General features: G+C 42.6%; 1 protein-coding gene across 2 annotated transcripts in view; it reads left to right on the top strand.

Annotated features, from left to right (window-relative positions):
* The window catches only part of mon2 (MON2 homolog, regulator of endosome-to-Golgi trafficking), a 51280-nt gene that overhangs the window by 13048 nt on the left and 23777 nt on the right, over positions 1 to 14455 (top strand). For both annotated transcript variants that reach the window (XM_071922720.2, XM_071922718.2), the window contains exons 4-9: positions 4792 to 4923; positions 5825 to 5954; positions 11263 to 11360; positions 12244 to 12369; positions 13115 to 13309; positions 13766 to 13890. In XM_071922720.2, the coding sequence (XP_071778821.2) occupies positions 4792 to 4923; positions 5825 to 5954; positions 11263 to 11360; positions 12244 to 12369; positions 13115 to 13309; positions 13766 to 13890 (806 nt within the window). The remainder of the gene's footprint in view (positions 1 to 4791; positions 4924 to 5824; positions 5955 to 11262; positions 11361 to 12243; positions 12370 to 13114; positions 13310 to 13765; positions 13891 to 14455) is intronic.

Genomic DNA, 14455 nt, shown 5'->3' with positions numbered 1-14455 from the left:
ACCTTCCAAGGCTTCCTCACCAGACACCTAAGCGATGCGGAATGGCTGCATGCGGAGAGCCATGATGACGCTGTGCTGCCATTGTATTCACTGAAAGTTGCCCACATGTACGCATTTACAATAAAAAATCATTTCTAGATTAGAGTAATTGGATTTGAATGGTCAGCTGATTGAAACAAACAGCTAGACTTAAAATGCTAGGTAGATCTACTCTTTTGTAAGATTTGCAGGGTCACTTTTAAACGCTAATAATAGTAGCAATAAAAACAGTAAAAATAATAAAAACTTTTTTTGGCAAATAACAAAGTTTGTGTCATTGAACACACAAACTACGCCGCAACATCATCAGTGGAGCAGGTAAAAAGCTGCTGTTACTTTGCTGTTACTGTCAAGACAGGCAGCTCTTATCGCATATCCCGAGGGAAATTCATTTGGATCAATACAGGAATCAATGCGGCTCCATCAATAGCCTATCAGGCAATGTAAATATTGGAAGGGTTAATCTAAACTCATCCCCATCTCTAATCGGCTACATCTCAGCCCGCCCCCCCCCCCCCCAACATTAACCTCCCTTCCCACTAGGGCTGAAAGATATTGAAAAATAAAAATCTAAGTGCGATTATTTATGAGAATATTGCATTTTGCAAAGTTTTTCTTGTTATACAGTTTTTTTACAAGTATGATTTTGTGTATGATGAAAGGTTTTCATCAGTATTGTACTTGATTCATGGACCAAAGATTACCCAGAGCTCTAAAACACCTCTGTGATTTGGAAATTGCAGATGTTCATATTGTGATTTCGATTTTTTTTTTTTTTTTTTTGATTAATTGTTCAGCTCTACTTCCTACTGATGTGCTCAGGGCCTCATGGTGTGCAAGTCTTTCCAACACCCATTTGGTGTCATTTATACTAGCAAAAATATTTTTCTTTAGTTATCCTGCCAGAAATAAGATCTAATAAGATTTGGACTATAACAAACTATTCATTTTTCTCTGTGTTCGTAGTCTCTCTCCAATATTGTTTCTTTCGAAATCTTGAAGTCTCTTAGGCCTTGCACAACCCTTTTTAGATCTTTGGGGACCCACCTACGGGGGTCTTAGACCACTGGCCTAGAACAAGCATTCCTTGGCTGTTTTACTAGCTTTATATGCACTTTGTGTGATATGGCAATTGAAGGGCCCTAGGGGTCTAGGGGAAGTTTGGTAACTATCCTGGGAAATGGAGTATCATAATCGTTTATTTAAGAGCAAATGTACTTTAATATAAGCTTAGTTGACGGTTGAAGGGATTTTGAACACTTTAAATAGCCCAGCTGGAGTCAGACCTGCGCTCAGAGCTTTTCCAAAGCTAGCACCCTGGAGCCTCTGCATAACCGCTGTGTTAATACACCCTAAAAGACCGATATACTGTTATTAAAAGCTCACCGAGCCATCCCATGCTCTCCACATTTGGGTGTCAGGGCTTATTTAGTTAGGCTAATATAGGGTTTAAAGCTTCTGCCTTTGGTAGGAAGGGCTCAATACTCCACACTGCCAGAGTGAATCCTCTCACTAGACCACTGTGACATGGCATTTCTACTTTATTTATTTATTTATTTATTTAACTTTTTAACCTTTCTCTTTTTCAGTAATGCCTTTGCATCACATTCATACAGTAACTGATTCACTTTCCTCGTTCAGTTTTCTCAGCCAGTCCAGGGTTTTGAACCAGTGATCTTCATGGTCACAATAATAGTTCTCTTAGCCTTTAGGATTCCACTGCCCCCTATTCGAGGCGCCCTTCCCGGTACTCCTTATCCCTATCTTTGAACAGTTAATGTTATCAGACCATTGCAACCAGCAAAGGCCCGCGACATACACACACGTAAACATATTCAGCACTCCACCCTGTCAGCAGTCCTGAATTGCAGGCTGTAAAAACTAGCCCAGGGCCTGGCAAGACAGAACCAGACCACCGCACTATTGATTCTTATGGTTTCGCTTGAGAGGACCATGTCAGATAGTTTGTCATGAGGAGAATGTGGTCACATCTAATCTCATTTGGTCCCCCGAAGGAAGAAGGCCGATCTGTTAAAATGAGTTAAAAGAAAATTTAGTTTTATTAGAACAGAAGAGACACTGAATTGCTACTTATTGACAGCACAGTTAATGCAAGACAAAACGTATAAGGGAAGCTGGTGCTGTACAACACCACAGCAGCAAGCCTGTCGCATTCCCAAAGTCAGGCATCAACCAAAACACCACAGCCAAGACACACGTCACCTGCTCCTGAACCACATCCCACACAGTGAAAGGTATCAGGAAGCAAGATTTCTTATTGTAGGAGGATATTTATCATCTGCAATTCTAAACTTCATATGTTGTCTATCCCTGATGGATGATTTACTAGTGACTGCATGCTTTGGGACACATGACAACAGAGTGAACATTCTGGCAAATTCCCCTCCCATTGCTGCTGAGGCCCCACAAAAGTTTGGGGGTTGCAATGTGGCACAAACTGAGCACAGAAAAAGGCCAAGTTAAACCCTGCTGGCACTTGAGAGTAGGTGTGGATGAGCACCAGCGTGTCCTGGCACTTGCAACCAAAACTTGATTGTGAATTGGAGGTCAATGAGTTCCCTGTTTTTGATTTTTGCCTTCGTGAAGTAAAGAGCCCTCCTGAGACTTAGCCAGCCGGTTACTGTACGTTAGAGCAGCTCAGAGGGGTTTGCGTGAAGACGAGTTGGATTTTGGACAGCTTGACCCAAGAAAGGACATACAGTGTCACTTACTGTCAGCATCAAGTGACATAACATTAGCTAGAAGCTAGATTTGGCGTGATTGAACTATATGATATTGTGACCTCTAAGTAGGCAATACCAGCTGGTCCCGTGTGTGTGTGTGTGTGTGTGTGTGTGTTGTGACTGTGACCTCAGGCCATGCTCTCACTTGCTTTTGTCTGTCAGCCAGTGACTGTGATACTGTTTCTTATGTGGAGCCCCAAGTGTGTGTGTGTGAGTGAACGACTGAGTGAAGGCAGGCTTATCCAAGAGAATGGGCAAAACAACAACCACAGTTCTCTCCAGACTCTGCAGTAATCGGTAGCTGGACCTTGTTTTGATGTTTTTGTATCCTAAAACATTGTCAAGTCATGTTGAACCTCTGTAATAATTTAACATAGTGGGTTTAGATAAAGAATAGAGCAGCAGGGTATCCTTTGAAAATTGAAAAAATAGATACTTGTACCGAAATGATACTTGTTTGATACATATAGTGAGTAAAAGCTTATTATTTTATGTGATAGCCTATTTTTTTTTTTACTACTAGGCTATATAATTAGTTTTCCCAACCAAAAGAAACATAACTCTTCAGTGTGATATTTAACATGTTTATTTTTCTTCTTCACTTTAACAGTATAAAACAAAACTATCAGACTAAAGACCTTATTATAACTATTAAGACTATTTAATAGCTTACATTTTAAATCGTATTTAGAATCATAGCCCTTTCCGGATGCCATTAGTATTACCAGGTGAGGTCGGTAATTTCACTTTGCAAATAATTCCAGCTTGTCATCCGGACAGTAAAGTAATTTACAGGGGGATCGGGATCAGTGGACCTGCCCCACATCATCACCCACAGTACAGCAAAACTGGCAAAACTCTCTTCAGGTGGTTCCATATCATTATCATGCCAGATGCAGCACTGTTTTCTACTATTTTCTCTTTTTTTCTTGGCACCAAGCTGTTCTTAAATGCACCTCCTATTATTGCTTATTTTATATTCTATTTGTGTGCTTATATTCTATTATTTTTCCCCCCGCTGAATCCTGCCGCAATGACCTATTTTCCCCGCGGGGATCAATAAAGTGTCTTCTAAGGGTGATGCTGCTCTACCCCACCGCTGGTTATATGGCCCTTTTTAATCCAGATGCCAGGTGCTCAAGTCGGTAATTGTGTGAAACTCCAGATGCTGATCCGGATGGGATTAAAATTGCCTCAGGACGTCAACGTTAACTCAAATCATAGTGGGTAATTTCAGCTGGAATTTTTAGCAGGGTAGATGGAGAAAATCACAGCCATGTTTGTTCTGGACTGGATACATTTCCCGTGGTCCGGAGATAAAAAAAGACCAATCACCAGACCTCCCCTAGTAATACTAATGCCGTCCGGAGAGGGCTCAATTATGTCAATAATACTTCACATTTAGAACTATTTCAAGAATATCAAGGGCTAGTAAATTTTCTATACATTTATGTAAAATGCAGTTTAACATGGTTTTTAAAAAAGCTATTTTTGTCGCTGTTGTTTTTCTTGCAGTCAAACACGGTACAGCTCTTTTGCCTTGAGGTAACATTGTGCGCAAGTGCTTCATAAGGTTCAAGATGTTGCCAGACATGGCAGTTATTTTTCTTGTCACAGATATTGCACTGCAGGCTCTCGCTGTCAATTTTAGAGAAACATAGCCAGACCTTGGACCATTTCAGCGACATTGTGTACTTACTGCGAGCAAATTGAGAGATGAAGGTGTAGTGAAGCCTGGAGAAGTTTCTTTATCTTGCCTATGGCAAGTAGTTACTTAGCGAGCCAATTAGCAGTCACTTTACTAAAAGAACAGAACAGGTATGGTAACTGGATGAAAGACGTGGTAAGATGTAACATTACAAGTACCGAACCATGACACCAAACATTTTAACATTTACTCATTGGTAGTACTGACTTGACTCAGTTGGCACCAAAAAACAAGCACCAACCGTCGGTAACCAGCCCTAATAAAGAATTTAAAGTGTGTGTGTCTGTGTGCATGTGACAGGCGGCGGCGGGGAACATCATCAACATGTTGTGGCAGCTGATGGAGAACGGTTTGGAGGAGCTGAAACTCCTACAGACGGTCCTGGTCCTGCTAACCACCAACACAGTCGTACACGATGAGGTGCTCTCCAAGGTACAAGACTAACACACTCTTACATCACACAAGCTGGCTCACACCGTCTTTGTCTCTTTGTCCTGCTCTCTTCTCTTATCTACACACACATTCAGACTCAATGCCTTGCAGGTATCCATATAACCCAGTTCTGTTCATCAGTGAGTCATCCTCCATCTATTATTGAACACACTACTGTAGCTATTATATTGTTTTTTCATACCCAACTGGTTGGCCTTGTGGTATCCTTGCTCCAATGTGTTCAGCATGACAAAGCAGTGGACTGCCAGAGCCACAAGCATGTATTGGTCACACTGTTGGCAAACAGCACTGTGCTACTGTCTCATTTGAGATAGTTGGTTACAAGTTGTAGCAATACACAGGACATATAGCAACGCTACATCATGACTGGCTGCTGACAGGGGACTTTGTCCCAAAGGTCAGGCGCAGTCTACTTTTTCTGCACCAGAAAACACGTAAACAAGGTGACCGTGGTCAAAATCAGCAAAAGTTCCTCTATTTCAAGAAATTGAATGGATTGCCAGTGAATGGCTTCACGAGTTGCTTGCATTATTTGCCATTGCTTGACGTTAGCATCACTGTTTATTTAAGTCTGTCAGTGATGTCCACAGTGACAGCCATTATAGAAGTCCCCCTTCATTAATTCATCCTACATCTATCCTGCATTAGTGCTGAAGACACAGTAGCAATGGAACCAATACTCCAATGTCTCTCAACCATATTGTTACCAGACCATTAGAGCAAAACTTGATTTTTTTACCCCCCTAACAATTCCTCTTGGAGATGGAGCAGCAGTGAAGTGCATTAGTAGTTCAGCAGGCATGCATTTAAGTTAGATTTATACAGTGAGTACATCTGCATATGCTGCATAATATTTTCTTTATGCTTTGCTCTCGCCCAGGCCATTGTGCTATGTTTCCGTCTCCACTTCACCAAGGACAACATCACCAACAACACAGCGGCCGCCACCGTCAGACAGGTCGTCACTGTGGTGTTCGAGAGGATGGTGGCCGAGGACGAGCGGTTCAAAGGTGAGCTGAGTTCATGTAGGGAGAAGTTGAGTGTGACATTCATGGGAAATAAAGTATACACAGAAGTTTGAACTCTGGTTTCATGGGAGAGCGTTTTTAAACACACCTGGCACCAATCCACATTCATGGGAAGTTGAGTCCATCAAGTCCTCCTTCAGTTTGACATTCAGCACTCATGGATAATTGTCTATGTAGTGAGTTCAGAGTACATCAGGCTTCATGAGAAGCTGAGCTCATATTTAGCGAAAGTTAGCATCCACAACAGGTTGAGTTCTTAGATTTAAGACCAGTTTCATGGAAAATGGAGTCCATCTATGCATCGTGAAAGTCCAGAGTCCATCGGCATACATAAACAGTTGAGTTCCTTTCGCGAGGCAACTACTTTATTCTACATCACAACTATCCAGCCTCTCCATCAACTTTCTCTCCTCTAGCTAACTTTGTCCCCAGCGGCAGAGGTACAGGAAAGAAGTTCCCCGTTAGACTGCCGAAAGCAGCTTATCCTGTGACTTAAGCCTGACTTCAATGCATACATAATGAGGCTGTGGTCCCCCTTCGATTTGTCTATTCGTTTTCCCTCCTCTAAATCAGAATTTTGGTTCACTGGATGAGATTGGGAATGACAGTATAATCAGGGAGTAGAAGCAGAGAAAGGCTTTTGACCGACCTGATATGTCAGGTTCTGCATACTTATGTGCAGTCATGCATGAGGTCGTGTTTGTGCGTGTGTCAGTGTATTGTTGTCCCGCACAATGAAATCCAGGGGAGGACTATGGATTGGTCTCCTTCTGTTTCTTTGTTTCTTTGTTTGTTCATCTGTCACCTGTGATATCTCAGACGCTGGTGATCGTATTTTGTCAAAACGATGTACCTCACCGCTGTGCTCGAGTATTTTCGAAATGACGCTGAATAAACCAAGAGGGGCGGTACAATTACAGGTCAATATATAAGCTCACATATTTATCATTAATTAGCTGTGAGGGGGCTGCATCATTTGTTGGGGATGACATGTCTACTGCTGCCTTCCTTGACTCTCGTCTGTCTTTGAGACAAAACTTTTTGTTTGTTTGATTCTCGTGTCATAACACTACTAAGGGCAGGCTTTTGAAACCAAGGACGACGTCCAGACACGTCAGCTCATTTGCATTACTTGTTAATGTCTGTATTCACTCCAGCCTAAATAGCCTAAATGCTACGAAACTATATGCTGTAAATCTGGTTAAAAAAGACATCATCATCTCAATCGATTTCAACACTTTTCTTTCTAAAATTATTCCAAGACAGATTAATTAAAAGTCCCAATAGTTTTACGCAGGCATTTGTTATCTTTTTCCTTCAACCCACATTCATCACACAGCTTTGTTTGAGCAAATCCTGAAATCAACAAAGATTAACACTGCAGCTGTCCTTCGCCTTGTGTCTTATGCGTTTGGCCACCTGGCTCTGTGTCTTCTTCCCTGGAGTGACTGGTTGGAGCCTTGGATGCTGCTTTGGCGGCTGCAGCTGCTGCCTTGGACTTCATGTGGTCTTTGTGAAGTTCCCATGCCAGATCCATGATGAAGTCCCTCCTGCTTTCTGTCTTGTCAACGCATTGCTTGAACAAAATGTTTGCGTTGATGACAGCCAGGTTGAGGATGTTGTAAAATACAGTGACAGGCCAGTGGCAGGCCTGCTTTTGTCTTATACATGCTTGCCATTTGGTGAAGCACATCCATACCAACTGAGGATACAATAAAAAAAAACACCAGAAACATCAGTGCTTGTTCTCAAAGTAGCCAGTAACAAAATACAAATTTATGTAATAGCCTACTCTTGTTGTTGATATTTCTATTTGTATATAAAAGATACATACCTCACACATTTGGTGACAGTGGGATGCATAGTGTTGAGAAAGCAGATGTTCTTTGGGTGGCACCTGTAAACCGTGAGGGTGCCTTCCCAGTCTTCATCACTGAGGTGGAGAACTGTTCTGCCAGAGTGATGTTTTGCGCAGCGGAAGGCAACAAGCAGGCTGGTCGTCTTTTCCATCAGCTTGTTTGCCAGGGAAAGTGAAGAAATTGTCTGTGGTCACTGTATTTGGTTTCCACGTCTGCAGCTAAGCAAAATGTGATGCTAAATTTGTTCGATTTGTTTGCCGTATACTCAGTGAATGAATGGCAATCGTGAGTTTGATGGGAACAGCTGTTCATCTACGGTGATGTTTTGCCCTGGCTTGTAGCATGTAATGGCGTTTTTCACAAAACTGCCTGTTGCCTCCATGAGAATATTATGACACAGGGCTTAAAGCCCTCCGGCCAGGTGCCTGATTTCCGGCGTATGGACGTTTTAGATTCACAGACTATTTTCGACAAAAAAAAAAAAAACTCACTCCACGTGGGTTTTTGTTTTTGATGCGTTTTATCCAATCATATTCAGCGAAGCAAAGCAATATTTTACGTTTACCAATGGAATGCGAGCACGTTTTTTTTTATCCAATGAACAACAAGCTACTTTCACAATGTAGCACCGATTCCGTAGTGTAGCACAGCTGAAATATGGCAATGAACTTTATGAAAGCTGGTGAAGATACACGCGTCACTGAGAGAGGAATAAAAAACAAACGGCGATAGGTATGGATTGAATAAACGGGTGGAGACGGGAAACCGTTTGACATTTGGTGCGACAAATTAAGGGAACCGGGTGTTTGTTCTGCACTGTGTGCTCAACCAGCAGAAAGAAAGTGCTCTTTCCACATGAGGTAAATCCCAGACACAACGTCGCTATGCGCGCACTCCGATATCTGACCACACCGGGAGCGACAGTTACAGACCTGAACGTGATCTGTCTTTCACAATTTACAATCGTCATTCAGCATAAAAATGTGGCATTGCTTTGGCTGTTCTCTACAGAGCTCCCCAGGGGTCACCTGGTAAGAAAAAAAATAGATGTGGAAATTCATACGGGCACCGATTGGTAAACCGCGCACGGCTCCATGCGCACGGAATAGTAAACCGTGCGCATGGATTAGTAATCAGTGCGCACAGAGTCCTAAACCATGCCCGCGGATTAGTAGACCGTGCACACGGATTTGTAATATGTATATTGATAACGTCAAACAGGGACACCACAGCGGCCCACAGAGTTGCATATAAAATTTTATTAACATGCTTTTTCTACAAGCATGATTTATAGGGAGTAAATAGGTTTCATATTGTCACCAAAACACACATCGGATCATAAATTAGACCTACTGATGTGATTAATCAATGGTTATGGTTCACATATGGTCTAGGTGCCTAATGGCTATTACAGCTCACTATATGTATGCCAAGCTGTGTGTAATGGCTCTGGCTCACTGTATATAGGCCTAAAAGTCCCTCTTTGATGTTATCAACGTAGATATTACAGATCTGTGTGCATGGATTACTAATCCGTGGGCACGGTTTAGGAGTAAATTGTAAGAAAACTGTGCCCACTGATTTCCGCATCATTTTTTTTTTTGGTACCAGGTGACCCCTGGGGGGCTCCACAGTTATCCTTATTGCACTAGATTTATAGATTAACAATGCTGTGTGTTGAATATTCATTCATTCAGCACAGAAATGTGTCAGTTGTTTTCGTTGTTCTTGTTATTGGACTAGTTTTATAGAGAAATAGAGAAATAAATGGTGCAGTGTGCTGACTACCCCCCCCCCAATCAGTCAGGATCAGAATGTTTTTTTGCTTTAAGCCCTGTATTATGCGAAGGCAGTCTACTGGGTTGCGCTTGCACTGTCTGTTCTGTCTTAATCTCGCCATCCTTTGCTGTCTCCTTTCTCACCATAATAAAGGCAGAAAGTGCCCACACACAGTATATTAATTTCCTGTGCTTTAATTATTCCACTTTTCCATTTCCATTACCACTATTCGATTTTAATTATTTCCTTTCTCACCATGACCATGGAAAGTGTAGGTGTGTGTTGAACTGGAGGTGATAAAGCCATAGATGTCTATTCAGCCTCTGATCCAGATAAAGGTGCCACATTGTCATCATCCACTTCTTCTTCTTCTGACCCTGCTTCAGAATCTGTTGGGTCATCACTCAGCAGCAGAATCAAGACTTTATGAACATCTTTTGGCTTTATTGATTTTGCCATGGTGTAGTTTATTCAGTCTACTCCAAAATGTGTCCATAGCCTTGCCTCAGGTGGATTACTAACACTAGCTTTCCTTTCTTATTGAAATAACGCCCACCATTATTCATTCTCACCTCCTCTGTCACTCTATAGTCTCTATCTTCTATCATCACTCTATCATCTTCATCCCACCATTGTTCAGAAGCTTCTGAGTAATTGTATGTGTGAACGTGGTTTCGATGGCGATGTCTTGATGCCTAAATGCACCATTCAGCGCTCTGGAGGAGAGCGAGGGACATTCAACGCCCAGTGACAAATTGTGTGGCACTAATTTTGTGTGGAAAAAACTTTGAAAACAGTCTATTGTTACTTTCCAAATTGACACTTAAAGCATTTAAAGCCCAAATAATTTAGGAAATTTAGGAAAAGTTATGGAAGGACAAAGACATTACAATACTGGAATAATTTTATTTTTGAATCTCAACACTTGGCTCTACTAGTGTTAAGGGACTTTCACACAGGACACACTAACTTCACTCCTACGCTCTAAAACCCATTATTTCCAATGGCTTTCGCTGTGCATGAACGAATTTCCACTGCGCCGAGCAAAGCCCATCCAGCTCAGCACCAAGGGAAGTACTCAGCTAGGAAGGGGAAATAAATGGAGGAAAAAATTGGTTGTGACTGTATCAGAATTTTCCAAATTATCCAACGTAAATCTGACATTTTATGAACTGCTGTGGAAAAGCGCTCTCCTGGAAGCATGTTTTAAAACCGCAGTGTAGATTAGCGATCTACGACCATTGGTTGTCATTTTTTGGATGTTATATAACACAAATAAGACAATGAGCTGGGAATGGTTCTTTTCCCCACTCCATGTAAACTCTTTCTCTTCCTCCATCCTTCACTCTTCCTACTCTGCCTCTTTTCCTGGCTCTCATCCTTCATCCGCCTGCCTCTATCCATTCCTCTCTTTTGCCTCTCACTCTCTCTCTCTCTCTTTCTCTCTCCCACTCCCATCCCTCCCCAATCCTCCATCCCTCAATTCTGCCTCCCTTTCTCCTTCTCTCGCTCTCTCTCCCTTCATCGCTCATTCTCGCTCTTTCCTCCTTCCTTCCTTCCTTCCATCCCTCATTCACTCTCTCTCTCCCTCTCCCCCAATCCCTCTATCTCTCTTCCACCCCACTCTTTCTCCATTTCCACCCCCCCCCCAGGCATTGTGGAGCAGCCTCCTCCTGTTCAGGGCAACACCAACCGGAGGTCCGTGAGCACTCTGAGGCCCAGCGCAAAGGACGCATACATGCTCTTCCAGGTATGTCCACCAGGGGGAGGCAGCCCTCTACGCTGCTTTGCGCCCTCTCTCCATCTGTTGAGGGTGCAACCTTTGGACAGAGTTGGTTCTGAGACAATTGGTCATGGTCTGATCACATGTGGATGGGTTAAGGATTCACACTGAGGAGCATGTGTCCTTTTGTGGAATATAAACAAGAAATGGAGATGCATACTCAGAACTTTGTAACCCTCACTTGTTGAAAATTAGTTCAGTTGTTTGCTCTCCAGTGTGAATAATAATAATAATAATAATAATGTGATAGTTTATTGATTCTCTTTTCATTTTCCCACCCGCCCTCCATAGGGGGGTCAGAAGGGGTCAGAGGTCAGGGTCAGCTACTGAAAAGCGCACCTGAAGCTGGTAGGGATTCAGTGCCTTGATCACAGGATGAGGGCTTGAATCTGGGTCCTCCGGTTGAAGGGTAGTCTCCCTACTCAAAACGTCACCCTGATGTTCTTATTAATAGAAATATTTTTTTTGTTTTTGTTACTTTTCACAAACTAACCAATACAGGAACTGATATTTTAATGGTTTGATGTTAAGTATTTGACATCAGCAATGACGTATTTGTATTTAGAAGTATTCGGGTGATGTATTGTCTTTACTTGTGTACAAGCAACAGGTTGACCTATTTTACATCTGGGTGCTTTCAACCATTAAATAAAATGAAATTTGCAAGAGGAAATGATTCAAAGGCAGCCTGGGTCCCTTGTTATTCCCCACCCACGCTGCACTTTTCTGTGATCATGCTTATCCTCCTGGCGCAGCTCCGTGACGGCCCTGTTTCAGTGGCTCTGATGTGTGTAGGACATTGCATTCCATTGTATTGAGTGCTATTGTGTGTGTGTGTGTGTCCCGGCAGGACTTGTGCCAGCTGGTGAATGCTGACGCCCCCTACTGGCTGGTGGGGATGACGGAGATGACGAGGACCTTCGGCCTGGAGCTGCTGGAGTCTGTTCTCAACGATTTCCCCGGGGTATTCCTACAGGTACATGAAGCCTTACATGTTATGGACAATACAGTTATATTTCAACTCAATTCAAAAAACTTTATTTATCCCCGAGGGGCAATTCCTGAAGCAGGCATAGTAAAAGGACACAACAAACAGGACATATAAGACAAAACATGATAGACAAGCAGTGGCCAGGTGGCAGAGACAGTACAGTACACAGCAGTGACAAGACATGACAGTGGCAGTAACCGTGTAGCAGATATCAAATGTCCAGCAGTAATAATAAATAATATAATATAAGATATTTGTTTCAGCAGAATACAGTATAGAGCATTTGACATATACTCAGTGTGTAAAATAGTAGGAATATCCTGTTAACAGTCTTGAAAATCATGACACCATATGTAAAATATTAGGAATATCCTGTTAAGTCTTGAAAATCAGCATGGACCAACTGTTGGCAAAGAGGAACAGTGATCATAGGTTGAAGCTTACTGGCAGGTGTTGACTTAACAGGATCGTTTCTAAACGCCAGAAAAATTTGAAATCAAAAATTATCACAAAGGCAAATGGATGCCTTACTCTTTATTAGGTACTTGATTCATATGTTGTTAGGTGTTTCTGTTATTTTGTCCTCCCCCTCTACATTTTATATAATCTTAGCATCAGAGCTGATGCAATTCAATGCAATGCAGTTAATATTCTTTAACGGTAGTGTGTCTTGGCATGCCTGCACTCCATCTGACCCCGCCGTCTCCCTCGCTCTCTGCTCCCCTCCCAGCACCAGGAGTTCAGTTTCCTGCTGAAGGAGCGGGTGTGTCCCCTCGTCATCAAGCTCTTCTCCCCCAACATCAAGTTCCGGCAGGGCAGCAGCAGCGCCGCCTCGCCAGCCCCAGTGGAGAAACCCTACTTTCCCATCTGCATGAGGCTGCTGCGCGTGGTCTCCGTCCTCATCAAGCACTTCTACAGCTTACTGGTGAGGGACCGATCTGCGGCAGTGGTCGACAGGCCGGAGCTGTTTGCCAGATGCTTTACGAGCGAGGGATTTGCACGAGCGCAGAGCCGACGCACTTAATTGATCTGGTCTGATTAGAATTGGATTAGCGTAGTAGTATTGTCTTAGTTCCGCTCCAGGCCCTTTAATGAGCTTAGCTGCATCCGAGCAGTCCAACGTTGCAGCTGCTTTTATTTTTTGCGATAGTCTGTCAATCCCTGCAGGGGAAATTTGCCTTTTTGCCCGCCTCCCTCCACTGGGAGGTTAAGGTGCATGATCAGCCACAGAACAGCTTCTCCAAATTCAGAGATTCAGAGTCTTGCTCAAGGACACACTCCTCATGGGGGATTTTTAGTCCCTCCGGTTACACGACAGTCTCTATCCAGTGGGCCAACCTGCTGTCCCAGTCTGATACGTGTGTGTGTGTGTGTGTTGCAGGTGACGGAGTGTGAGATCTTCTTGTCTCTGCTGGTGAAGTTCCTGGATGGGGAGAAGCCACAGTGGCTGAGAGCAGTGGCCGTAGAGTCGGTCCACAGGCTTTGTGTGCAGCCACATTTATTACGGTAAGCAATAGCAAATTCTACAATACACAAACACAACCCCAGACTCATGTCATTTCTGGGATTGACAACTCAAAACTTTGCGACCTTAATACATTTTTTTCTTATCTCACTATTTTTCTTATTTCTTATTTTTTCTCGCTCACTTAAAACATATTCTACAGCTGCAGTGATTTAAAAGGCTACAGGTATTTTGTGCCTCAGACAGCAGAATGCTGGTTGATAGTCATCATTCCTTAATGACTCTTATAATAGAAGCCAAGCAGCACAATGTATCTTATCATAGTAGCTAAATAGTTCTGTAATGACTGATGTATCTGCCCTAGATATACCCAGAAAGGTGTAAAAAGTGGGGTACAAACTCTCTGCTCCCATCCAAATAACATATTTATAGATCATCAGTGAATCATATCTGAACATTCTTTTGTATTTTTGTTATCTTATCATTATGTTAGCCATGTCAACTTCTAATTATTGCGCTGTCTCTGCTGTCAACTCTCTACTGCTAAGAGAAAAGAGAAAAAAAAACGTAAAGAGAAACTGCTAGAATCACTATTAAGTTACCTGT

The sequence above is a fragment of the Centroberyx gerrardi genome, chromosome 4 (assembly GCF_048128805.1).
Source record: "Centroberyx gerrardi isolate f3 chromosome 4, fCenGer3.hap1.cur.20231027, whole genome shotgun sequence".
NCBI lineage: Eukaryota > Metazoa > Chordata > Actinopteri > Beryciformes > Berycidae > Centroberyx > Centroberyx gerrardi.
The sequence above is the reverse complement of the archived record's forward strand: the minus strand, read 5'-3'. Positions and strand labels throughout refer to the sequence as shown.